This window comes from Callithrix jacchus, chromosome 3 (genome assembly GCF_049354715.1).
Source record: "Callithrix jacchus isolate 240 chromosome 3, calJac240_pri, whole genome shotgun sequence".
Taxonomy (NCBI): Eukaryota; Metazoa; Chordata; class Mammalia; order Primates; family Cebidae; genus Callithrix; species Callithrix jacchus.
The window spans coordinates 51,105,001-51,132,083 of NC_133504.1; the positions used below are offsets into that span (position 1 = coordinate 51,105,001).

At 40.7% G+C, this 27,083-nt stretch overlaps 1 protein-coding gene across 20 annotated transcripts in view; it reads left to right on the top strand.

The window, feature by feature from the left end:
* Positions 1–27,083, top strand: part of ZNF827 (zinc finger protein 827) — a 177,473-nt gene that overhangs the window by 41,168 nt on the left and 109,222 nt on the right. For all 20 annotated transcript variants that reach the window (XR_013532875.1, XR_013532876.1, XM_035292882.3 and 17 more), the window contains 2 exons: positions 5,710–5,882; positions 12,140–12,620. Coding sequence is in view for 18 of the 20 variants with exons in the window: in XM_035292882.3 (XP_035148773.1) it covers positions 5,710–5,882; positions 12,140–12,620 (654 nt within the window). In the remaining 2 variants the exon portion in view is untranslated. The remainder of the gene's footprint in view (positions 1–5,709; positions 5,883–12,139; positions 12,621–27,083) is intronic.

Genomic DNA, 27,083 nt, shown 5'->3' on the forward strand with positions numbered 1-27,083 from the left:
TATAGCCCAGGCTAGAGTGCAGTGGCACGATCTCGGCTCACTGCAGCCTCCGCCTCTCAGGTTCAAGCAATTCTTGCGCCTCAGCCTCCTGAGAAGCTGGGACTAGGCAGGCACCACCAGGCCCACCTAATTTTTGTATATTTGGTAGAGATAGGGTTTTGCCATGTTGGTCAGGCTGGTCTTGAACTTCTGGCCTCAAGTGATCTTCCTGCCTCGGTCCCCCAAAGTGCTGGGATAACAGGCATAAGCCACTGGGCCCAGCCATAAGTCTTAATAAGCTTTAATCTGAGAATGATCTCATACATGAACTTGTTTAGAAAATTTGCTTTATAACCAAGATTTTTGGAACTGTCTGTCATTAATCTCAATTATATTTTCCCAGTAATTTAAGCATAGTATGGCTATAGGTATCAGACTTCTCTGAATACTTACTAGTTAAAATAGGCATTAATAAAGTCAGCATCCATAATAACAGATAAACTCAGGGACATCCATTGCTAACCTAGGTTGTTTTTGTTGCCAAGAAATAGCATTTGAGACACATGACAAAGAAATTCTGTTAAAAGATTTAAAATCCATGTGTATTGTTACGAAGGAAGATGGGTCGGCATCCTACACAGATGTGCACCGGTAGTGTTGGTAGGTCCAGAATGGAGACTATGATGATGCACGGATGATGCAGGCCCAGAGTCACCAGGCATCTTGAACTCCTGTGTGTAGAGGAGGTAAGGTCTGTGTGCAGAAACTACCCAGTTGCAAGTTATCTGGACCTGCTGCAAATCACCACATAGAACTGAACAACAGGACGCTTGATTTCAAAGGCTACTAAACAGTTAATTTGTTTTTAAAATACCTTCGTGTTAAAGCAGTTAAGCTACTACCACCGTCTGTGACTTAAAAAAAAATCTAGCCCAGTGAAATTTTGTTGTCGTTTGTGGATTTATGCATAGACAATAGGGTAGAGCACCAAACAAGAAATGAAGAGATTAGCTGAAATCCCAGTCTTGCCACTAACCAGTAGAGAGACTTGCAGCATACCACCTCAGCTGAGTGTCCTCATCTGTAAACAGAGCTGGTTTTGAATGATCTCCAAGATCCTTTCCTGTTTTAGAATTCCTTGCTTATACTTACTCCTCAGTGTTTTAAAACTCTGTCTATTAACTCAAAACAAACTTTTTTCCCCCAATTTTTGAGTTTAATATGTGACTTCTTAAAATTCACTATCAAACCTCCCACAAGATCATCTCCGCTTTGGGCAGCTCTCGTTTGTTATAAATAGTTCAACGTCTATCACTGTACTTTATTAATGATGTAGTCATACCATATGCGTTTTTAATATAAGCTGCTCTAGGTTCATTTTTGGAAATAGCTGAGGTCTTAAGTACATGAACATTTATCTGTTTATCCATCCATTCATTTAGGGTGTGTATTGGCTCACTATGTGAAAAGCATACATACACTCTTGGGCTAACACAAGTTCCATTGGAACTTACTAGCAGCCTCCTGCGTCTTTCTAGCCCTGATTTCACTTTTCTCTATTCCAGCCTTTATCACTTTATCTCCTTACTGTCTAACACACACTTACTGAATTATATGTTGTACCTGGCATTGTTTGGGGTCTGGAGACACAAAGGTAAGGACTTCCAGGCCCTATTGCAGCCAATTCCTCCCTCCACTCTCTTCTGTCTTTTTTGATGTCTCTTTTTTTTCTCTGCTGAGCTGAAATTGCCCATCAGTATTTTGTCTAGGCTGAGCTGGACCGCACCTGAGCCACACTGTGTACTCCTGCTTCTTTGTTTCATATTGGCTCCAGTGACAAACTACCATGTTGGGCCAAGCCCTGACTGTGTATTTATTATGTGATATTAGTTTAAATTTACATCTGCTCTGATGGTGAGTTTTCAGCTTTGTAGAGCATGTCTAGAGTTTGTTTATTGTCACTACTCCTACTACAACAACAACTACTACAAGTAGCTTCTATTTTCATTGTGACAGGTGTCTTATGTACATTCAGTATTTTGTTTATTCCAATAATATTATTGGCTATAAAGGGAATGTGTTTTCTCCAGAGGAGCAAATTAGCAGCTATTCATCTCACTGGTTCTCTTAGCATTTGGTTTAGTTTTGTTTGCAGTGATACTAACTAGCTAGTAATATGCTTGGGGAAAGTTATTTATTAGGCAGTTGTAAACCAGGTGAAATTATGAACATTTCAATCCCATTGACTCAAGAGTGTATGTTTCATTCTGAGAAAGTGGTCATATTTCCTTAGGTTCTAAATTTGAGTGAAATTTACAGCTGTCAGTTCCCTGAAAATAGTTTGGCATATGAAATAGAATACAGCCTTACTTCCTCCCTTCTTTAAAGTGGTTAACAACATCACAGACACCTGGAGAGCGCCCTGCTAAAATATGAAATTTCTTTCTTGCATAAATAAAAATGCAGATGTTACCAGGGGAGATTACTGGCCAAAGGTGAGAATCGATCATGGTGCTCAGGTTACTTTTATCATTTGGTTTCTGTCGTCGTTGTATCCTGCTGTGATCAGTTAAAAATTTCAGAAGTTATAGTAGTGTACCTATTTGACCACATTTCTTGCAGTTAGTTTCTCTTCATTGTGTGTTGTAATTTTTTTCTGTCAGTCCAAGTGCACCCTAATTTGTGCCCAACTCGTGTATTTTGGTGTTAATTAAAACTAAGGAAGCATAGCTAAATGGATTTATATGAAATAATAATATGCGGGGTTAAATGTAATGTACTCTGTGATACATTTGAAATAAAGAATCGTTGATTAGGGTGAACGTCGAGGGGGTCTCAGAAAGAACAGGAAACACATTGGTCACATTAGGCAAGGCAAGAAACTAGGAGAAGCTGGCAGTGTTCATTTTTTCAGCAAATGCCCTTTTTATTGCCTTCCTATGGTGTGCCATGAAATCTCAGGTCAGTAGAAAACATCTCAGTTTTTCTCTCCTCTTCCAGACAGCTCAGTAAAATTAGGCAGTTTAGGGATTTGATAGTGGGACATACTTCTTGAAGATGGGGATCAATGACAGCCTGTTTGTTTATCTCTTTCCTATTATTTTGATGTTCTTACAACCTCAAATAGACATTGTTATGATTTTCTCCCTGTAGTGTATGACAATAATTTCACCTAGAGGCCTGATTCAGTCCTTTCTCTCCAGTCTGTTGTTCATCATGTAGTCTTCGTGATCAGAATATCAGGGTGGAGGAAATGACAAGGAAGGGTAGAAAACGAGAGACATAATTGCAGATAGGGTCCAGATCAGCAGAGGCAATCTACAAAAACAGACAGCAGAAAAGCTACAGAGGGTTAATAAAAATGCTTGTTTATACGTATCTAAAAGGTGTGCTCTTCCTAGGATAAAAGGAAACCCTCACTTCCTCTTATCCCCCCCAATTAAAAAAGGAAATACATGTGGTAGAACACATCACAAGTAGAATTTCCAGACATGATTCTTTTTCAAGTTGCATGGTTGAGCTAACCAATATTGCTTAGACCTGTATTAGTAAAACTGCATTTTTGGAATGCCCTGACTTTATTTCAGAACCCTTCTGGTACCATCCATTTCAAGTGCTCCTTTGTATGTAAAGACTCAATTGATTCAATAAATACACAATGAGATTATTTTAAAGTATACTCTTGGGAATATTTTCTTTTAAAATTAAAGAGTAACGTGTACATTAAAAAATTCAAACAGTACAGAAGGATATGAAATGAAAACACAAGTTTTCCTCCCTGATTCCTTCCTTTTAATTCACAGTCCTTCAGTGGTAACCGCTTAGTGGTTTCCAGGGTGTGCTTCCAAAAAGTTTTTGTGCAAATAAGAAGATGCCATTTTTCATTTGTTTCATTTATTCATGCCATTCTTCCCACTCCCTCACTTTATTTTTTCTCAAATATTTCAAAGCAAATCCCAGATGCCATATCCACTTGCTTGTAAATGCTTCCATGTATCTATCTTCAACAGATAAGGACTTTAAAAAAATAACCAAAATTCCACTATCACATCTAACAGGAGCAACGATTGTTAAATGACATTATGGAATACCGAAGCTATAATCAGTATTTCCTCAATTATCTGAGAAATGTTCTTTTTCAATTGTTTTATTTAAACAGAAGCTAAACAAGCTTCACACCTTGTGTTTTTTTATATATATCTCTTAAGTCTTATTTTTCCATAACTGCTTCTTTTTTAAAAATATCATTTACATGTTGAAGAAACTGAGTTGTTTGTCCTGAGGAATTCATACATTATGGATTTGGCTGATTTCATCCCGTTTGTGTATTTAACACTTTAAAAAAAAATCAATTGCATTTCCAATAAAGGGCTAGTTATATAGAGGATTGTTTAATTTTTTCTAAGGACATTTCACAGATGGCATATCAGAAGTATCAGTTATGACGCACAGTATCTGTCCCATTTTTAGTAATGTTAAGTTTAATTACTGGTTTTACGTGTTGTCAACTTGATCCATTCTTTATAAAGCTCGCTGCTAATATTTCACTCAATGGTTTTAGCTGAGATTGATTCTCACTTTTTCAAAAACAAAAATAGAATCACCCTGGATATATGGTTTTGTATATTGCTTTATCCACTAATGCTAATATCCTGGACATGTTTTTATATCATCGTCTCTAGATCTAGCTCATTTTTAAAAGTGCTTTCTACATTTTATTGTGTGAGCATATGCCAAGTTACTTAGCCAGTTTGGAAATATTTCTGATTCCTTATGATTAAGTAAGAAATGTTCAAGTTCTTGACTCTGCTTCTTTATACTCCCTGTATCCTCAAGTTGCGGAGGCTAGTGTGGCACTGAGCAACGGAAGTTGGTAGACCAGAAGTTTTAGCAATAGTGTCACAACAGAGACGCTTCACTTTGAGAGCAATCTTAGCTTTATTTGGAGGAGATAGTTGGTTTGTCTAATTTCTTGAAAAATTGGAGCATTTGTGGCGGCCTCATTGCAGCTCTTCCCAAAGTGGGCAGCGAGGCCCAGTCACTGTGCAGACGAAGGCAGCACATATTGTTAGTGGCTCAGAGGGACAGAAATAAAAGGGTCAAAAACCCTGACCTTAAGACCCCCTGATGGCTAAATTGGCAGCAGCATCTGCTCAAACCACAGCTAAACAAGTCAGCAGTAGGGATCCGAAAATTTGTCTCCATTGGCGTTCAGAGACTGAGGTTTATGATAGCTGTTTGGTTTTCAGTGTGGAGCAGTGCATTATTCTCTGTCCCACGTGATTTGTTTTTATTTCTCACTGTTTTCCAAGTTCAGGAATTCAGACACGGACTCGAGTCTGACAGTTTCCTTCAGGAAACAAAGCCCCTGCATTCAGGCTTCTGTGACTGTGCACAGTGCCCTTGGGCCCTGAGTTAGGACAGGCCGGGCGAAGCCCCTTTGCAGATGTCTTCTGCAGTGTTTGATGGCCTTTGGAAGTAAGAATTTCACACTGCGGGATGATCAGATTTCGGAAAATGGAGCCCAGATGGAAGTAACTAGATGAATATGGGTTCCTACCTGAAGAAAAGCAGTACTGAAACTTTCTTATGGATAAAATCTTGGAATTGTAAAGAAAAAACCCCAAATCATTTTTAGTGCTTTTTATATGGCAATGTATGTGAATTAGTGCCAGATGCAATGTGCCTTGTTGTTTTCCTTAATGTTCCTTTCTTTCTCCTTCTTCTAAGCCTCAGAAGAGGAAAGTGGAAAGCCTTTCCAGTGTCCAATATGTGGTTTGGTTATAAAAAGGAAGAGTTACTGGAAGCGGCACATGGTGATTCACACAGGTTTAAAAAGTCATCAGTGTCCGCTCTGTCCATTCCGGTGTGCTCGCAAGGACAATCTCAAATCCCACATGAAGGTAAGCCACCTACGGACTTCTTGGAGAGGCAGGCACAGCCAGGGCTCCTGTATATGGTCTGGTGCAGGAGGCTTCTTGGCCGAGGGAGGGCACCACTGATGGAGCATGTAGATGATGGTACTCCTTGTAACAAGGTAGAATTCAACATAAATGTGTTAATGTTCACTTTGCAACCAAGAGCTTAAAGGCAGAGATAATCTTCAATATCCAAATAATGTATTTACTGGAGAGTGGTCCTCTCCTATAGGGGAGCAACAGCCTGCCTGGCCTATGTGCTGACACATTTCTTGGGGCACTCAGAGGCAAGGTTGGGGAATAGCAAGAAGCAAGGAAAGCCAAGTTCAGGAAGAGCTGCTGGACTGAGCACCAAAGAGAGGGCTCCTGGACCTGCTCCCCTTCCTGGAGAGCCTGCTCCCCTTCCTGGAGAGCCCGCTGTCAGCTGTTATGGCTTTACCCTTGAGCTTGCAAACCCAGAGAAACACACAGAGACACCATGTAGGAAGCATGAAGACATTGGAAGGCAGCTGGCCTTTAACTTTACTTAGCCCTTTGGGAGGCTTGGGGGCCCTTTCTAACAAGACTGAAGTCCTTAAGGCTGTCAGTGTTTGAGTTGTCATAATTCCCAGGATTACATTTACCAAACGTCCAGGGACATCATTTTCAATGTCCTATTAAAAACAATAGGGAGCTCAAACCTAGGCTAAGCATGTACAGAATTGACTAGAATCCATGGGTCCCTCTGTTGTGAGCTGGGGGAAAACTTAGTTAGATGGAAATCTTTTTAGCTGACCCTATTAATGCGAAGGGTTTTGTCTCAAAGTCAAGGAGGAAACTCATGGGATCCAAAGAGCGTGGGCTTTTGAATTTGATAGATCTGAATTGAAATCTTTTTATGCAACTTATTAGCTAAGTGGCCTTGAGCAAGTTAACCTTTAGACTCTGAATTTTCTCATCTGTTAAATGGGAATGATAATGTTTGTCTGGAAGAGTTGTCATTAGTACTTAAGGAGAGAATATTAGCAAAGTGTTTGACATAGGAATTTTCAACGGAAGTTATTTAATTCTAGTAACTATCATTGAGCATCTTAATAGCAATCATATCTTCACTGATATTTCAATATGATTTGGCTGTGGATGTTATTTACAAAGTGTTTACTTTCCTACCATAAGAAGTATAATGTATGGACATAATTAAGGTATTTGCTTATTTAGAAATCTTACCATCTAATCCTTCTGAATAGATCATTAATCACTCTTCAGAATTGCAGCTCTAAAAAAGTGTGACCAGATAGAACCTTTACTGACTTTAGGAAATAGCTTGGAAGATTACAAAAATTTAAATCCATGATGTAATTTGTTTTCTATCATTTGCCTTTGTCTCCTGAGAGTAGCATGCCCTTCATCTTCAGAATCCATTTAACCAGGAGTTCTGGTTGGCTGAATTTTACTCAGCCGACTTAGTTTTTACTTTAACCCTCCTCATCCTCTGTTACGTCTTCCCAAAGTAAAGACTTACATTTTAAACCTGCAGAGTTGAATTTCATTAGCAGAATGAGACTTCAAAAGAAATGCCTTTAAAATGAAAATGTGTTTTCGTTACTATTTCCTAAGCTGTGTTTAGAAATCAGCTCTGGCAAATTTAAAGCTTCAGCGAGCAGAAAACTTGCATCCAGCCTGACACCTTGGAAGCTTGGTTTCATCTCAGGGTCACTTAAAACAGCCTATTTATAAACCCATGGAAAAAAAAGCAGGGTTTTCAATAGCAGGAACTACTGACCCTGAAACTACAGGGAGATGAGTTGGGTGCCTTGATGACACAGACGGCTGGCCATGGCAGTGTCACAGATGAGAGCTGCAAGGGCTTTGAGGGTCGTGGGGTCCTAGAATGCTTTCAGAACAAATCAATAACCAGTACGATAAAGCAGTTGTGTGAAATTACTACTTTATTCAAACTCATGGTGTCCTAACCTGTTGAGCTATGACTTGAGCTTTTGATACGGGAAGTGTGAGAAGAGCTCATGCAAGTTTAATTTTATCAAATGGTATATTCTTTCTTGTTCCTGCTTTCCACCTCATTTATTGGCCGCTCTTTCTTTAATTAAAGCATTCATGATTTTATTTGGTTAAACATACTTTAATTTTTCTACATTTTGCAAACCCAGTCTACCTGGAAATATAATGGTTGTAGTCTTATGCATAGATAGTCTCTGCTACATCCGCCAGAGACTACAAATATGGACAGACAATTTTTTTTTTTGAGAGCAAGTCTTGTTCTGTCGCCCAGGCTGGAGTGCAATGGCATGATCTCAGCTCACTGTAACCTCCATCTCCTGGATTTAAGCAATTCTCCTCCCTCAGCTTCCCAAGTAGCTGTGACTACAGGCATGCACTATCACGCCTGGCTAATTTTTGCATTTTTAGTAGAGATAGGATTTCACCATGTTAGCCACACTGGTCCCGAACTCCTGACCTCAGGCAATCTGCCCGCCTCGGCCTCCCAAAGTGTTGGGATTACAGGCATGAGCCACCTCGCCCAGCCATGGACAGATTTTCAAAAATGAATTCTGCCTAAGAAGCGGGGGCAGTAGGCTGGGCGAGGCGGCTCATGCCTATAATTCCAGCACTTTTGGAGGCCAAGGTGGGCAGATTGCCTGAGGTCAGGTGTTTGAGATCAGCGTGGCTAACATGGTGAAATCCCATCTCCACTAAAAAAAAAAAAAAAAAAACGAAAAAATTAGCTGGGCATGGTGGTGCATGCCTGTAATCCCAGCTACTCCAGAGGCTGAGGCAGGAGACTCCCTTGAACCCAGGAGGCGGAGGTTGCAGTGAGCCAAGATCACTCCATTGCACTTCAGCCTGGGTGACAGACTTTGTCTCAAAAAAAGAAAAAGCAGGGGGAGTATAGCCAGAGATTAAGATCTCAAGTGGATCTCAAACTGTATGGTCAGGAAAACCTTAGTTAGAATCTGAGTTTCACCTTAGGAGCTAGCTGTGAGACTTTGGAAGAATCATTTAACTGTCCAAACCTCTGTTTCCACTAATGCAGATAATAATCACACAGGCTATCTCATGGAGTTGCTATAAGAGTTAAATGAGATAACACACATGAAGCACTTAATACAGTGCCAAGCCTGGAGAAACAACATTCAGTAATCATCTGAAGGCCATCTGAATATACATTAGTGTTTATTTACATTTAGAAGTCATCAATGAAATGGTATAAAAATTAATCTAAAATAAATTTTATTGCCTTTCTTTTTTTGTAATCTGCCTTAATGCTGAGAACTTAGAAAAACTGATAAAAAATATATAAAATTGATCTTTAATTCCATCACCCAGAATGATAAATAACCATTATCATTTTGATGTACATTCTTCTATATTGATTGTATCAATATTTTTAAGAAAAATGGGATTCTACTTTCTTTGTTCAACAAATATGGTACTTACTGTATTTGTAATATAGTACTTACTCTATCCTATTGTGTTCTAGGCACTGTACATTTTTTTAGTCCACCATTCCTTCATAATATATTATGCAAATGTTTTTATGAAGTTAAATAGTGTGGAAGAGCTTATAAAGGGGCCTACAGCTTCTTCAGAGTTATCTCAGATTTCCATTAAGTCCTTTAAAATTTTTCCTGGATGAATGAACATACAGGAATTAAACATGAATTCATAAGCTAAAATTGAACAGAAAAGGTGAGAAGGACTGCTAAGATAAAGAACACTGGTGAAATATTAGCAAGAAACTGACCAAGAGTCAGGGTACTGAGTTCTAGTAGTCTCAGGTCTGCTGTTTAAGGAGCTGCAACTTCTTATCAAAGCCCCCACCTGTCCCCCTAGTGGGGGATGGAGTAGAGGTTTCCCAAAATTTCCCGAAGCTCTGAAGTACCACTACCCAAGCATCCAACTGCTACCAAGAAATGGCCCTAATGGTGAAGAGATAGCCCTAGTGATGTTACGGCACCTGATATGGGTTGTTTGTGTGAAATGACAGGGGGTAAGCGAGCCCCTAAACACGGCCTGGAGAGAGTGACATGCTTTAGACAAGCATTTCTTCATTTTAGTAGACTAACAGTCTTCAAGCAAATGTCAAGCTAAACAGATGCTTCAATGTTAGGAGAGAAGGGGATAAAACTGCATTCAGAGGATAGAGCTAATACTTCTCTCAAAGGCCAAATATGACATATAGTGCCTTTGGGAAGGTATAGCTCAAATAAAATTGTTAAGTGCAAAAGTCAACAAAATACCCACTGTTTTTCCTTTAAAGCTTCACTAATTTGTCTGTAACTAAATGTAACAAGACCAGGATCTGGTGGAAAAGAAGCCACATAAGATACTTGCACACAGACTGTTTTTAATCCAGGGCTCCCTTTTGATTTTAAAACTTGGGCTCGCGCTCTGTCCTTTTCCTTCTTCCAGAAGCTGCTTCCGGAGCTTCTGTTCTGGATTAGCTCCTGTCCTCTCTTGGGTCAGTAGATGTAATGACACTTCTGAAATGGCATCTGCCCCACTGCACTGCTCTCAGGGATGATGGAAGCTCTCTGCCTCGTGACCTTTACCACCTGGTTCCGGGGCAAGCTTTTGGCAGCACTGGTCAGGGTCCCATGGGACTGTGACCTGAGGTCCCCAAGGTGCCTGCTTCTGCATAGATTGGTTGGAGGAGACGGTGGGGATTCTGTGAGAAAGCAAATGAAATGATCAGCATCCAGTGAAATCCCTTTGTTGTGAAAGAACAGAAAGGTGATGTTAACAGCCGGAGACAATGGGTGTCTCCCCACCCCCAGCACTCCCCCGGGCAGAGGGAAAGGCTTTTCATAAGCAGGACTTTGCCTGACCGGGTTTAAATGTGTATGGTTATTTCTGTTGAGAAACTCATGCCTTGGGGGACCCAGAATCTCTTCTGTTGTTTTTTTCAAAAAGCCACAGTGGGGTGCTGTAGCGACAGGATCTCACCATTAACTTTTAATTTCTTTGCTTTTGTTGGTCACTTAACATTATTTAAAAGTATGTTTTGGCTGGTGAATAATGCTTTTGGATTGCATTCAGAATGCATAAACAGCTGTTGTAAAACTCACTCTCTTGGAATGAAAACCTACCCAGAGGGGCCAGGTGGTGCAGCGGATTAACTCATGAGCCTTTAACCTTGGTGAGACCTGGGTTCGAGTCCTGCTTAGGTCACCCCTAAAAGAGCAAGTGTCAGTTTTGTTTTGCTTTTGGATTCCAATCGCTTATTTGTTTGTTCAGATCACACAGCTCCCCAAATCATTTGGCCCACATCTACACCATTGGCAGTTTCTACTTAAGGGAGGGCCAGTCCTGAAATAGCAGAGTGTAGCAGGTCAGCACTAAAGTACATTGGCAGAGATGAATGGGGAAGTTACAAGCTTATGAGCACCTGCCAGCTCAAAGCCTGGCTCCAGCCAATGCAATGATTTCTTCACTTTTTTAAGCACTAAATTTGGTAGTGACAGGAAGAAAAAAGTTTCTCCCAATTTTTACAGGTATCGTGTGCATGCAAGACTGGAACTGGATTTAAAAGTCTGCATTCTTTCATTGCAGACGTCAGAATCTGGAGCATGATATAGCCACATTTGGAAAAATTGGTTTCCTCTTGCTCAGAATACTTGGTGAGGGTCAGACCTTGGTTTTTCTCCTACCTTGCTTTTTTTGTCTGTAATTTCGCTCAATCCATTTATTCTGGGGCCTCAATTTCTCTGTCTTTGAAACGGGAATACCCTGGGGACATTATTTTCTACATTCTTAATTACCTAGGAGCAGCATTTTGAAAATTGAAATTATGTTTGCAAAACATAGCTAATTCTCTGGGTGACAATAATTGGGTACATGCAAACTATCATTACTGTGAGAGGAATTACTTGACAGGTTACTTCTTTGACCCGCAACTAGTAATTATGTAAGTTTGAATTGTGCTGGGTTTATAATATTTTCTCCGAAGATAGCAGCTGAGATCAGATGACCAGAATACTGGGATGCTACCCAAAATAGCATCCATTGGCTGACTGCAATTGGCTGACTGAACGTGGCCCCAGTAATGGACTCTTAACCTGTGTGGACCCACTTTATGTTTAGGGATTGGCCTCATTACCTGGAGCCCAGTAATGAAATGCTCTGCAGTGCAAAGGCCAGCCCTTCGTATGGTGAGGAAATGATTGATGAATAGTTTGGATCTACAGCAAGGCATTTTCCATAAATGCACGGTGGCTAGCTCATTCTTCTTGCTTCTCCGTCAGGTTCATCAGCACCAGGATCGGGGAGAGACCTTTCAGTGCCAGCTGTGCCCTTTTACTTCCTCACGCCACTTCAGCCTGAAACTCCACATGCGTTGCCATCAGCACTTCCTGAGGACAGAAGCCAAGGTGAAGGAGGAGATCCCAGACCCAGATGTCAAGGGATCTCCCCACCTCAGTGACAGTGCCTGCCTGGGGCAGCAAAGGGAAGGAGGAGGGACAGAGCTAGTGGGGACCATGATGACGTCTAACACTCCAGAGAGGACTAGCCAGGGAGGGGCTGGCGTCTCGCCTTTGCTGGTGAAAGAGGAACCCAAGGAAGATAACGGCCTGCCCACCTCCTTTACTTTGAATGCTGCCGACAGGCCCGCCAACCACACAAAGCTGAAAGACCCCTCCGAGTATGTGGCCAACAGTGCGTCAGCATTGTTCAGCCAGGACATCTCTGTTAAGATGGCGTCTGATTTTCTCATGAAGCTGTCAGGTACTTGAATAGGGTTGTATTCTCCCTCTCTCTCTCTTTCTTTCTCTCTCTATCAGTATTCTCATCTGCAAAATAAGCTGGTAGAACTAGATGATTTCAAGGTCCCTTTAAATTTGGATAGTCTGCACTTTTCATACATTTTCTCCTTGACTTTGTGTGTGTGTAATCCTTTGGAAGTAGTATTGCTTTGGCTTGGGTCTCAAAACAGTCGGGATTGTTGATTTCCTTCTGTTTTTTTTCCCCTTGGTGAGTTCTTATTGTAGAGGGGAAAGGTCGCATGGTAAGCCAGGTTTGTGTCAGTTGCTTGTGTGACCTTGGGCCCTGTTTAACATGTCTCTTCTGCACTGGACTTGCATGGAATACCTCATTTTGGCATTATTCAAGTTCTTTACTATCTTAATTTATAAGATTTTTAAAGGACATATATACAAAGGCTACGATTAGGAATTACAGACTTCTAAAATTTGAGCAAATGATAGCTATCTTTAATAAGCTTTTCAGGTTTTTTAATGGGAATTTTTTTTATCATGGCAAAACATATTTAACATAAGGTTTACCATTTTAACTATTTTAGGTGTACAATTTAGTGGCATTAAGTGCATTCACATTGTTTGTGCAAACCATTACCACCATCCATCTCAAGAACCTTTTCATTCTCTCTAACTGAAACTCATCAAACAACTCTCAATTCACCTCTCCCGCCCAGGCCATGGAGACCACTGCTTTATGTCTCTGAATTTGACTACTCTAGGACCTCATGTAAAGTGGAATTTAAAAACACGTTTTAGAAAAGTTCTTTTTTTAAAAAAAAAAAACTGCCCTGATCCATTTGGAAAAAAAAGATGAAGTATAAATTATAAAGATATATTCTGATTAGTTGACATTACTTTCCACCACCATCAAATTGTACGTGATGTTTCTCGTTTTTTTATCATTTTTTCTCCCCACATATTTGATTGTGGTGTTGAACAGGAGCATCAAGGTGTTAGGGCACTCTGTTTTTCCTCTCATTCTCTTTTGGAATAAGGTGTGTTGCAGGATTGTGAGGCTACTCATTACGTTTTTAAAAGTATGATTTTAAATTTTAAAAGAGATGTAGGGGGTGGGGAAAGGTCTGCGGAGAACTGGTTCTGTCTTTCAGTGAAGATGGCAGTCCCCAGAATGATTTCCAAATGCCATTTCAGCTCTTTGGAGATTGACAATACCCTTTTAAATGGAGAATAATTGGTAACCGCCTTCCTTTAAATGGACTGTGAGTCGCATTTCACTAAATGTCATTGCCAGGTGAATTAGAGGTTCAGCTCCACTCTGAAGTCCCTTTGCTCAGCGACACTTCAGTCGGGTCTTTTGGAATGTCGCCCTCATCCCAGATCTTTGCTCCTTAGGAGTGGGAGACGCTAGTTGGAAAAAATGAGGAAAGGCAGGGGATGGAAAGTTAGGTGTCCCAAAAATGAACCAAGTAGGCAAAGAGCAGGGAATGTGACAGTGAAGCACACTGACCTGCAGTGAGAGCGTGGGGATCCTATGCTGAAATTGGCCAAGTCACAGGATTAAAATGCTTTTGAGTGTGGCCCTGAAGAATGCCAGCTTCTCTGCTCCTCATCACCCGTCTCCCCAGACTTCTCCCTCTTCTATTCCAATGTAGGGGAAAGTGTGATTTTTAGATACTTTGAGTTTCATATTTAAAAATTTTTGAACCTGTGGGGAAAATGCATGTTTTCATGCATTCCATGTTTGCTGTCCTGATCCTTCAGCATTTCACCTCCAAGGGAACTCTAGTTTTTCCTTAATTGTCTTGCCTGTCAACATGAGAGCAAAGGGGGCTTCTTTTATGGGCCCTTATAGTGCGATCCCCAGGGAAGGAATGCAGATGACGTATTCACATAGCATAGCTTAGAAAGGGGACATTTCTTTACCTAATAGACCGGGGCAATCTGAGCGGAGGTGAATGACTCGAGTAAGGTGTTACTCCCTTTACTCCATGACTCCAGGGATATTTTAAAATCTGGAGGAAGGTGAGTGGGAGCAGAGAAGGTTTGGTCTTTGGATAAAACACTTGTGTATGATGTGTGGCTCCTGCTGGGCTCAGCTCTGAGTGCCCACATTAGGCTCTAATTAGCTCCAGACCCAATCTCAGGGAGCATAAGATAAGGCTGCTTAGCACCGGCACTGCAAGCAGCAGAGACACGACACGAGAGGAGAAGCCAGCTGATAGGTTGGGGTGAAGAACTGCACATCAAAGCCTTACATCGTGGTCTGTGTTTTCAGTTAGCTATTGATGGGGAGTTGTTTATGGTTTGGCAGTCAGAATATTTACTGACTGATCAATTGGTATAAGAAAACAGATAACAAATGCACACACTATTTATGCAAAAGGCCCATGCAGCTATTTTATGGTGGCTTACTAGAGGTCCTGAAACCTGACTTGTATGCACTGTTACCTAGCAACCTGTTATAAAGTCACCGGGGAGAGAGATGCATCCTTAATTTTTTTATGTGTGCATATTTGGATGTAAATGCAAACTTGGTGACTGTGGCGGTGCAGCTCAGGAGAGGGGAAGATGTGTTAAAAGGAAAGGAATACATTTTCTGGAGCAATTTTTTTTTTTTAATTTTTCTTATTCTCTGGTTGGTTCGCCATACATTTGATAGCTGCTTTCGCTGTGGTGCCCTACCTGGCTGTGTCTGTGGATATGATTTAGGGACAGATAGGCTAAATCCCAGGGAGCTGCGGCTGAGTTTCTAGCTCTTCCCATAATCAAATGTAGTGAAGTAGTGGCTAGTCTCGGGCCTTCTCCTTGGCGTTATAACGGCGCCATTGTTCTTGCACTGAATTTTTTCGCTGGGCTCTGTCCGTGCACCTGCTGGTACTGTAGGGTGCAGCTGTTTGTGGGCACTGAGTCTGTGAATCTTTGTGCCAGCCAGATCACTGTCTGCAAAACTGGAGCACAGTGACAAATTCAAGCGTGTAGACACCTACTTGTTTCCAAAAGAGAGAAAACACTTGATGCTTTCTTGCCTGGTTATTAAGAGGAGTCTTTCTTGCTCCTTCGACTAAAACTAAGCATAAAGATGACTGAATGGAACCCAATGGGATTAAAAGTCAGTGGATAGAATGCTGTTTTAAATGGACTCTCGAAGCCCCCCACCCCCACTCCTGTTAGAGGTTTCTTAACGTGCATGATTGTGAAATAAAACCCCATCTCCCAACCATCAGCTATTCTTCTGACTGACCCCACACTGAACATTGCTTGGTCCTTCAAGAATAATGCTGCTTCCAAAACCGAGGCTTCCAGGCCCGGCATCGTGGTGGATTCAGGGAAGAAGAGTATGGGTAGCTTTCTGGGCTGAAAGAAAAATGAATTTTATAAATTTCACCCATGGTTTAGACTGAGGCAGGCCTGAGAGGGCTCCAGGCCTGTATGTTCCAGTCACTCTTTCCTGGAAGCTGGAAGGCATATGCAAATCATTGCATGTCAGGGCAGGTGAGCCAGTGGTCATGTGGCTAGGGGTGTTCAGGGAATAGGTGCTTACCCAACTGTGGAGAGCTGAGTTCCTGCTGATTCTGTGCCTTGTCGCACACAGCCAGCAGCAGTTCTTAACCTCGGCTGCACATTAGCCTTGCCTGGGGAGTTTTTCACAAAATGCCAGGGTCCAGAAATTATGATTCACTGGGATAGGCCCTAGACATTGGTATTTTCTTTGATATCCTCAAACGATTTTAATGTGCAGAATGATTTTAATGTGCAGCCAGGGCTGAGGACCACTGATGTGGATATGAACTTGGTACCTGGTACTGTATTTTTTGGGACAGCTGTGGTTTTCATCAGTGCCGTTTTGTTCCTGTGGTCTCCACCCTAGACCATGAAACAGGGCATGGTGGTATGAGATGGGTCTGTGGCTTTCACCATAGGTTAAGATTGACATGAGGAGAGGCCTGGGTGAGCCGTGCTCAGGGATCTCCAGGTAGTTCCTTGTGGGGCCTCCTGACAGGGGATTTTCTCCAGTCAAAAAGTCTCAAGACTTGGTGCAGAGCATCAAGGAACTAGGAGGGTCATTGTTATTAGAAGCCTGATTAAAAGTTGCCTGCAACAGTGGCCTTACATCATTTCTTTTTCTGAAAACTACACTTTAAAAGATATAAAATTTAATTCTAACTCTCCAAATTATAACCAAGCAGTTGACAGAAACTTGGCACTTCACTTGTTGGCTGGGAATATCTTTTTGTCCCTGGTTTTCCAAAATAAAAGATATGTCATTTCAACTATTTTTAATTTGGAAGCCAGCAAAAATTGTTGTGCTGTCTCCCACATTATATTAATTTCGTAAAATTGAGACCAAAATAATTTTAACTAGGAGACATGGACTTCTTTAAAGCAGCAACTTACTTTTAGCCTCACAGAGACAGTTCGTGAACACATGGATAGAAGCTAAACCATTTCTGACTTATTAGTAGCTCAGCCATTAAACAGCAAAGGTGTTCACGTATAAATGTCGGTTGTAGGTTAATGTGTTTGTGTCATATACTGTAGTTTTCCGTCGGCCTTTGTTCTACAACTTCCATCTATTTCACACGATTTTAAGCCTCTGTAGGTACAATACAGTTTTTGTGTAAATGGCGGCTCCCAATCTTGCTTTACCTTCGTTTGTGCTGCTGGAGGAGGAGGGCTGGGAGATGCCCATTGAATCAAGTCATCTTCATTGCCCAGTGACTCTGATTGCCTTTCTGTAAAGGCAATCATCCCAACAAATGAGCCTTCTTCCAAATAAATGCCATCCTTGTGTTATTCACACCCTGCGACTGCAGTGCCAGCAGCCAGGGGGCTCTTCCACTGCCCACGCCTGGGCATGCCTGCCCCAGTCAGGTGATTTTTGGCAGCTTCCCTTTGCATTTTCAGTTTGGCCCTTCCTTTTAACCCTGCCTTGTTTTCCTCGTGATGGGCACTCACTGATCATGTGACTAAAATTCCTCGTGTGAGCAGCTGCGTTTAGGGGCCTTATATGTGAAAGCAGCTTGAGTGCCCTTTTGAAATCTTTGACTTTATTGAACTTGGTGATTCATATGAGATGGAGAGTGTGACTGTTTCCTGTTTTTCAGTGACTTGCCACTCATGAGACAAGCACTGACCTGAGTTAAGAAAGGGGCAGGTGGGATTATAGGTAAGTGGGGCCTGGAGGATTATGAGTGGGGCCTGGATTGCTTACACACACACAGGTTGAGTTCTTATGCTAATTGCTCATTGCTTATTATTTTTACTTTATTTAACGCTTACTCTGTGCCCTCACTTTTTTGAACCTCATAGCAACGCCATAAGTAGATGGTATTAATATTCCCATTTTACAGATGAGGAAATGACAAGTGGAGAGGTTAGGAGTCTTGCCCAGGTTAGCACAATGAATAGGTGGTGGAAGTGGGATTCTAATCCAGGCAGCTTGGTTTCAGGATTCCATTCCCCAGGCTGTCTATACCCCCAAATTACAGAAAGAAGCAGCAAAAACAGAGAACGGAAAAAAGGGCTCTGTTCTCTGCCCTTCTTGTGTGTTGTGGAATTAGCCAGAATTTCAGCATGTTCTGGATGCTATTATGTCAGACAACTTCAGAATGTGTGTTAATAGTTTTAGGCATCTCAGGAATTATTTAGTGCAAATAGAGCAGTAAGAATAGGGCCAACTTGTATTTCTGTAGAGCTTCATAGTATATAGTGTATTTCTAAATATATTATTTCATAACGAGTAAGTAGATGAGAAAACTAAGATTTGGGGTAAATAGCAGTAGAAGAGTCACACCGGAATCCAGACCTTTCTTTCCTCACTGTGCTGGATAGAGTGTACCTAGTTCTAGAATTGCCATGAGAGTAATTTTTTATCTTGATAGACCCCTGGGAAATTTTACCAAAGTCTATTGTATCTGTAAAAACGAAGTTAAGTGTCATTCTCCTTGAAGTCCACTCTTTTTACTGCTGTTGTTATTATTGTTACTGCTTCCACTATTATTATTATTTTAAGAGCTATAATTAATCAAAAGTGCTTACAGTGAGCTGGGCACTGTGCCAGCCACATCATGTAATTTCTCATTTAACCTTACCACAGCCCTGTAGGGTCTGTAATAGTAAATCTAGGTTATAGATGAGGAGGCTGAGACTTAAAGGTTTCGGCTGCAAGGGACAGAGCAAGGATACAGCTCTGGATAACAGCAAAAGCTTGGCTCTTGACCACTTAATTAGCTATTACCTATTTTTTTTCTCAGTTGAGCAAACTGTCTTTTGACCTCCGTCTGCTTCACTGTTTATTTTCCTTGGCTTCAAATCATGGCATCATTTCTAATGCATGCAGTTTCAGTCACTAATCTGGTTAAATTTTTTATGTCTTCAAAATTGTCCTGAAATTTTTATCTACACGCCATCCCTTCACGTTCAGCCTCCTCCTCATGTCTTGAAGTTACCCCTCCAGCTCCCCCGCCATGCCTTTTCCACCTTAGCACCATCCCCACCCATCCACCCAGCATTTCTGATGGACTCTTCTTCCAGTACCTCTTGCATCAGATCATACTCCTGTCTGCCTAGCTCTTTTCTTTCCTTCCCATCTTCTCTCCCTCCCTCCCTCCCTCCCTCCCTCCCTCCCTCCCTCCCTCCCTCCCTCCTTCCTTCCTTCCTCCATTCCTTTCTTCCTTTCTCTCTCTGTCTTTCCTTGTCTTGTCTTATCCTTCTTTTCTTTTGAGATGAAGTCTTACTCTGTCACTCAAGCTGATCTTGAACTCCTTACCTCAAGCGATCCTCCCACCTCAACCTCCCAAGTAGCTGCAGTTACAGGCGCAGGCCAAGGCTACCATACTCAGCCCCGGCTCTTTTCTCCTGAGTAACCATCTCCCCACTCCTCTAAAGAAAACTGTTAACAGTCTTTACCAGCTCATGAACATACCCCTCTCATTTCCATTTTTCTACCTTTATTCATGTTGTTCTTGGGGTTTGATCACTGGAACCATGGAATTACATGTGTACCTTCCTCCTCTTGAGGGGAGCTACAAAGTCATAGTGTAAAGAGGTGGCCTTTGGAGAGGGAAATCGTAGCCATTTCGTGGTCTGGCATAGTCCAGAGTTCTTCAGATTCTCTGAGTGATCCACAGTGACAAAAATCATTTACAAACTGATCTGTAAACCAGAATGTCAGCATACTAATTTAAAATGACAGGTATAACGGTCAAGAGATGTCATTTGGGGCTGGTGGATACTGACTTTCCTGAAAAAGGTTGGGAATCTATTATCCAATCTTCAGGTGTTCTTCTTCTAGTCTCCAGGCAAACCACTCCATTGCTGTTCATACATTTCATTCTTTGGCCATGTTAATAGTAGGAATTTACTCAGGGCTTGATTGGTTTTCCAGGACTTGTTCTTCCTGCTTTTGACAAAGGAGATATCCTGTCTGTTAAGTGGATTACTGCAAATGGCTACCTTTGTCCTTTGTGGGTTGGTTTTAGTAGTTTGGTTTTTACAGAAAAACTTTATTTATTTTAAAGTTCTTGAGGCACTGCTCACTGGCAACCTTTGACCCTTCTCCAGAGGCTGTTTTGCCCCTTTGGCTGTCGCTATCACAGGGACCTTTGCAGTCTTGGTTTGGGTACATAGGCCCTGAAGTGTGGCCAAGGATTAGCTCAGGTGGGGATTAATGAGAAATATGAGATGGCTAAATTTCACTAAACACTAATTATAAAATGATTTAAGGGAAATTAAAGAGCAAGATTTAAAAATATTTTAGCGAATGTTCTAAACATTCCATTTAAATATAATACGCTTAACATATAAGTCATATTTAACCGTTATTAATTATTATTTAATTAAATCTTGGATTTTCTTATGATTTCAGAAGGCAATTTCTCACCCAAAGCACATCACAGTGCTGAAAAATTCCAGCCTGTTCATTCATACATACATACATGTATACATATGCACTGCTAACAAGGGAACTTGGTTAGACAGAACAGTACCAGCTTGTCATCTGGAGAGTTAAGCTCTGATTCTGGTTCTGTCATTAATGAGCTGTGTGATTTTCAAAAGATCATATCATCCTCTGAGCCTGTGTTTTCTTGTTGTAAAATAAGGGAGTATTTTACAGTAACGGCTTTCATTTTGTTTCAGAAGTTCACATGTATTACATTTACCTGTTCAAAAAGCCAAACAATTAGGGGGAAAAAAGTTGCTATTTGGCGAGCAGAAAATGTGACACTGCAGTGCTATCAGGGAGCACAGTCTAAAGCAGTGTGATCATCTCCTGTATTTCTAAATGTATTTTGCTGATCTCAGTTTGAAAAAAACACAAGTACAGTTTCACATAGTGGCAAATGGGAACAGATTTTTAACAACTTGTCTTGTAATTTCAGGATCTCCTCAATTAAAGAAGAGTACAAGTTTTGGCTTCAAAGTTGACAGCATTGAGCAACTGCCCTCATTCCTTATAATAAATGAGAGATAAGCAGTATCCAAAACTCACAATATGCCCTAAAGCCATCTGTAATTCTATGTTAACTACTTGGTTATTACTCAGTTAACTATTATTTGGGAAATGCATTTAATCTCTCTAGGTCTGAGATTTCTCATCTGCAAAATGCGGATAATAGTAGTGCCTACCTCAAAGGGTGATTATGAGGATCAGATAGCTTAATACAGGTAAATACTTAGTGTATCAACTGGCTCATGTTATGTGCTCAATCAGTGATAGATCTAGCTATATCTACATCTATATCTATCTATCTATCTATCTATCATCTATCTATCTATCTATCTATCTATCTACCTACATATGTCTGTCTGTCTATTAGCTAAGGTCAGAAACTGCACCAAGCAGATACACTTGATACACTTGAACCTACCCTTGCATTTAATTTAAGGACAGCTAGCCATGTCTAGAGAAATTTTTTTTTTCACAGCTGGGAAATACTTCTGGCTGCCAGTGCGTAGAGAGGCCAGGGATGCTGTTAAACATCTTACAGTGTGCAAGACAGTCCCCCACCCCAGCTCCTCCCAGCAGATTATCCAGTGGTGTTGAGGTTGATAAACACTAATTTAAAGTATATATACAGGCTCTAGTACTACTATAATTATATATGGACACACATGCATAGGCCTGAACTTTTTGAAAAACCAGTGCTAAGGCAGCCACTTCATTACTGATGACATATTACTAGAACTGCAGCACTCCTGTGAGAGTGGGAGAAACTGCTTTACGAGGGCACTACACAAAACTGAATTAACTTGTCAACACAAGGTAACACATTAGCAGTCTCCAGTACGCTGGTGTTTTATATATAATGCAGTGGACGATGCATACTTTTAACTTAAGTTTTAACTTAATTTTAAAATAATTTTTAAAAACTTAAATTTGAAACAAACATTTGTTAGAACTCCTAAAGCATATCCAAGGGTTCCTTGGAGCACTATTTGAAAACCATTGCTCTGTAGTCCCTTCCAGGCCCAAGAGTCTTTGGCTGTGGTTTAGGGTGAGTTTGTAAATAAAATTCTCAGTGGCCTTGCTTTTTCACAGAGCAGTTCAGCATTTACAAAATTGCCATACTCTGAACTGAAAGAGAGTTCTGTCTTATTAAGCTCAAGAAAAGGTGTCATTTTCCTTCACCAGAGGGAACCAACAGAACAGAAGCATTCATTTCGCAGTCGATTCCTTCTCTTTCATCCTCTTAGTCAAATCTTCACAAGATGTCTTCCTACCAGAAGATGTCCCCTTTTTTTCAGGCGAAACCCACCCTTCCCTTTCTCATGAAAAATGCTTAATCCATTCACATCACTTAATTTCCAAAGCCTAGGTTCACCTGCTGAGGATAGTGTCCCTCTTAAAGGTACCTGGGTGTCTTGGAGAGAAAGGAAAGGGTTTGAATGCATTTCCAGTGAGAATCTCTGAGCCTAGTTTCTCTGTGAATTAGATCTGTGATTTGGGGCATCAGTTTCTTAACCTTTTGGGACCTTAGTTTCCTCACCTGTAAAACGAAGATAGTAATAACATCTATCTCCTGTGGTTGATGGAAGGCAAGATTCCTGAGACATTACTCAAGTGCTAGTTGTATGCGTCGTTAAAACAAATGATGGTCTTTAGAAGGAAGTTATATAGTATTTTCCCTAGTAATACGGGTGTTATATAGTATTTTTCCAATTACTATATAACTAGAAAATACTATATATTTTCTATGTATAGTATAATATTATAGTAATGATACTATATATTTTCTAGTTATCTAGTAATATAAAAAATAGTATACATAAATATAAATATATATATATATATAATATAGTATTTTGTAGTTACATAGTCATTACCTAGAATTGGAAAATTGGAATCATCTTATCCCAGCAACTTTCCCATTCCTTTCCCACGTTTGTGTTTATCTTGAATCCTTCATAAATCCTCAAAAAAGTTGATTTGTTTCCTTCAAGTACAAAAACTCCATCAAGTACATAAACTGAGAGGTATGTGTAATTGATCATCAGAGTGACCCAGGTCCTAGGATGCTGGGAACAAACAGTGAGAGAAGGGGGTCTCTTGATTTGCGGGGGCTTCCTTGCCACATCAAAAGTGCAGTATCCGGAAACTTTCAAGTACGTAAACAGAAGTCAAGGCAGGTGCTGGTTAAGCCCTTGATCCCACATGTGCAGAAGTCTTTCTGTGTTAGTGATAGGAATGAAATAAAGACTATGTCATGAGTCATAAATGGTTGCTTTTCTCTTAGCAATTTCCCCAAAGAAAAAGAAAACATCTTGAATTCTACCTCTCACTGCACGTGTGGGTTTTTTATAAAGTGGGGTAATATAAAAGATGGTAATTATTAAGTTATATTAATGTTAAAATATAGGCTTTGTGTATTGCTCTTAATGTAAATATTTTTGGTCATTGAAAGCAGGTTAGCTTTTACATCTTCTATTGAGACTCAAATGTTTGAAAAATTAAAACTTGGGCAAATGAGTGATTTCCACATGCTTTTCTGGCATGTCATTAGCAATATTTAGATTTCCTCAGCACATTACAATTTTCTGTCATTCCCTGTATTGTCAGAATGAAAACCAGGTATGTAGTGCCTTGTAAATATACAATCCAACAATATACAGCTTGCCTATTGCCTTTTAAAGTGTCTTTTTGAAGTTCTGTTAAATCCAGGTTGTGCTAGCAATGCTAAATATCTTTACTTTTTTCCCTAAGTCTCTCGTAGCATATACTCTAATGCTTCTAGAAACCACTTACATGTGCAGAAAGCATCTGCTTAACAATCTCTAGAAGTTGGGATTTGCTTTTAAGACTTCAATAGTTTTGAGAACTCTAAGATAAATTCTTAGCCTCATCTTAGAATTTAATTTTTTTGTGTGTGTGTAATGGAGTCTTGCTCTGTCACCCAGGCTGGAGTGCAGTGGTGTGATCTCGGCTCACTGCAACCTCTGCCTCCCAGGTTCAAGGGATTCTCCTGCCTCAGCTTCCTGAGTAGCTGGGATTATAGGCATGTGCCACCACACCCGGCTGATTTTTGTATTTTTAGTAGAGACAGGGTTTCACCATGTTAGTCAGGCTGGTCTCTTAACTCTTGACCTCCTGATCTGCCCGTCTTGGCCTCCCAAAATGGTGGACTTACAGGTGTGAGCCACCGCGCCCAGCCAAATTTTAAAATGTTTTTAAATAAAAGATGCAGCAATGAAGCATTTTAAACATACTTAACCATTCACTTTAAATTGTTCCTTCTCAAAGAATTGAAAACACGGACTTAATAAACACCCGACTTAATTACTCTGTCATGATGAACTAGGGTGCCCTTGGAAAAGGACTTTATAAAAAGTTCTGGGAGAATGGTGTTGGGAGAGATCAAGCTTTAGAAGGTGACCAGCAAAATCCCCCAAGAAGTGGGGGAAAGGTGCAAAGGGTAAAAATGTGCTAAATAAACCAAGTCCTCTTAGGAGCAACCTTCCTGGTAGAGGTCGGAAGTACATATTTGAGGATTGCTCTGTAGGTTCAGATTCCTATGGCATTGTCCCCAAAGGGCTAGCTTTTAAGCATTTTTCTTGAGATTTTTCTGGACTTCTCCTTTAGTAATGCTAGAGTTCAAGTGATGATTAGCTATTTTAGTAATGCTGTGGTCTAGGTAGAAAGGTCTTCAACTTTATTTCAAAGGTCTTATCTCCCATTCAATTATTATATCCAGAGAAAGCACTTCTGCTTGCTTTTGGTGCAATATTTTGGAGGTCTTAGTTTTTGTTAACCTCAGATAATATTGGAACACCATTACTGGATGCCACTAATTTGGAACAATACATTTTATTCATTCAACAAATATATATATTGAGCACCAACTATGTGCCAGGTACTCTTCTAGGCGCTTGAGACACATCAGTGTTAAGACGAAAATTGTTGGGCTGGGCTCGGTGGCTCACACCTGTAATCCCAGCACTTTGGGAGGCCAAGGCAAGCAGATCAGGAGGCCAGGTTGGTCTCAAACTCCTGACCTCAAGTGATCCACCCACTTCAGCCTCCCAAAGTGCTGGGATTACAGGCATAAGCCCATAAGCCACAACGTCTGGCCATAAATTGTTAACATAATAAATTTTAAAAACTATACAGCATGTGATTAGTCTGTTAAACTAAATACCGCATAACAAAGTACCACAGAGGGGATGACTTAAATAACGTTTATTTCTCTGTTCTGGAGGCTGGAAGCCTAAGATAAAGGCGTCAACAGGTTTGGTTTCTCCTAAGGCCTTTCTCCTTGGCTCGCAGACGGCCTCCTTCTCATTGTGTTGTTGTGCAAACTTTCCTCTGTGTGCATGCATCCCTGGTGTCTCTCTCTCTCTTCTTATTCTTCTGGTTCTTTAGTGCAACCAGTCACATTGGATTAGGGCTCTGCTCTTATGACCTCATTTAACCTTAATTACCTCCTTAAAGGTCCTAACTCCAAGTATATTCCACACTGGCAGGTTAGGGCTTCAACATATGAATTTTGAAGGGACATAGGTGAGTTAATAACAGTAGGTTATTAAATGATAAGAATCTGGAGGGAAAAAAGAAAGTTAGATCAGGATAAGAGAGGTTGGGAGGATGGTGAAGGTGGTGGTTGCAGTTTTGAAGGGGATGATCAGAGTAGACCTCACTGAGCAGGTGGTATTTGAGCAAATTGGAAGATGAAGTACTTTCAAGTTTTATTACAACACAAGAGTCCAGAAGTGGAGGTGGTGCGGTGGAGGCAGGTAAGGGACACAGAGTGGGAAGCCCGTGGACCTAGGTTCTGGTCCCAGCTCTGCATCTTTCTGGTAGTGAAACTTCCAAATAGTACTTTGGACTTCTGGGGTTCAGTTTCCAAATAAGCTGGTCTGTGTGAACTCTTGATTGTAGAATACATATTCTTAGAGGGTTATGAGGTGGAAAACAGACTCTGTGCTTGAGTATTGGCTTGGAGTAGGTCGTGGGCAAGGGGTGATAGATGTTTGCTTTAGGGATTTATTTTCGTCTTTTTGTTTGTTAAAATTGAATGAGCTTAAAGCTCATTCTGATAAGTGTTTCTAAGAATCCTGTATTAGGATGAGATCCTCTTTCTCAACAGATGGACACATCCAATGTAACCAATCATAAGCTCCCCCCACCTCATGGACTATTAAAGGGTGTGAGATGCCTGTGTAAGTGAAAAGAGGGGGGATGAGGGTGCTTGTCTCTTCCTTCTTGGTTTTTCCTGGGTAGTATGTAGCACAGTGGAGGAGGTCTGGTACAGTGTGGCTAAGCCACAGAATCCATCCCATAATAGGTCAGTTAGCTCTACCGTGACCACACACTCCACAGCAACCAACCGTGCTAAAAATGGAAAAAGGACATTAGTGGAAAAACTGGTGAAATCTGAATAAAATCTAGAGTTTAGATCATCGTAATGTGAATTTCTTAGTTCTGACAAATGTACCACGGTTAGGTAAGATGTTAACATTAGGGAATACTGGGTGAGGGATATATGGGAACTCTTGGAACCATCTTTCCAACTTCTCTGTAAATCTAAAATTATTCCAAAATAAAAACTATTCTTTAAAAAAAAAAGGCTATTTTGGACTTAGTGGTGACTTGGGCTACAGACATGGATTTATTCACCATAATCAGAAGAACAGTGCTAAGTACATGCCCCATTGTTTATGGATCAGTAGCGTCGTCTTATAATAAGGCAACAGTGGTCTATCTCTAGTCTGAGCTTATCTCTTTGGCAAATTCTCCATCCTCACCTTACCATCACATCCCAGGTTTTTGCTTTGGATATTGCCTCTGACTCATGTTTGTATTCATTATCTTCTGGCAGAATAATTGCCTGAAAGCGTTATTTCATAATAGGATTAGGTAGGGAGAGTGCTAATAAGTCAGGAAGGCAGTGGCATACACAGGAAAGAACGTTTAGAGAAACCAAAAAGAAAATGCCCAGAGACTTTGTAGATGTAGCACTTCTTATAGGTTCAA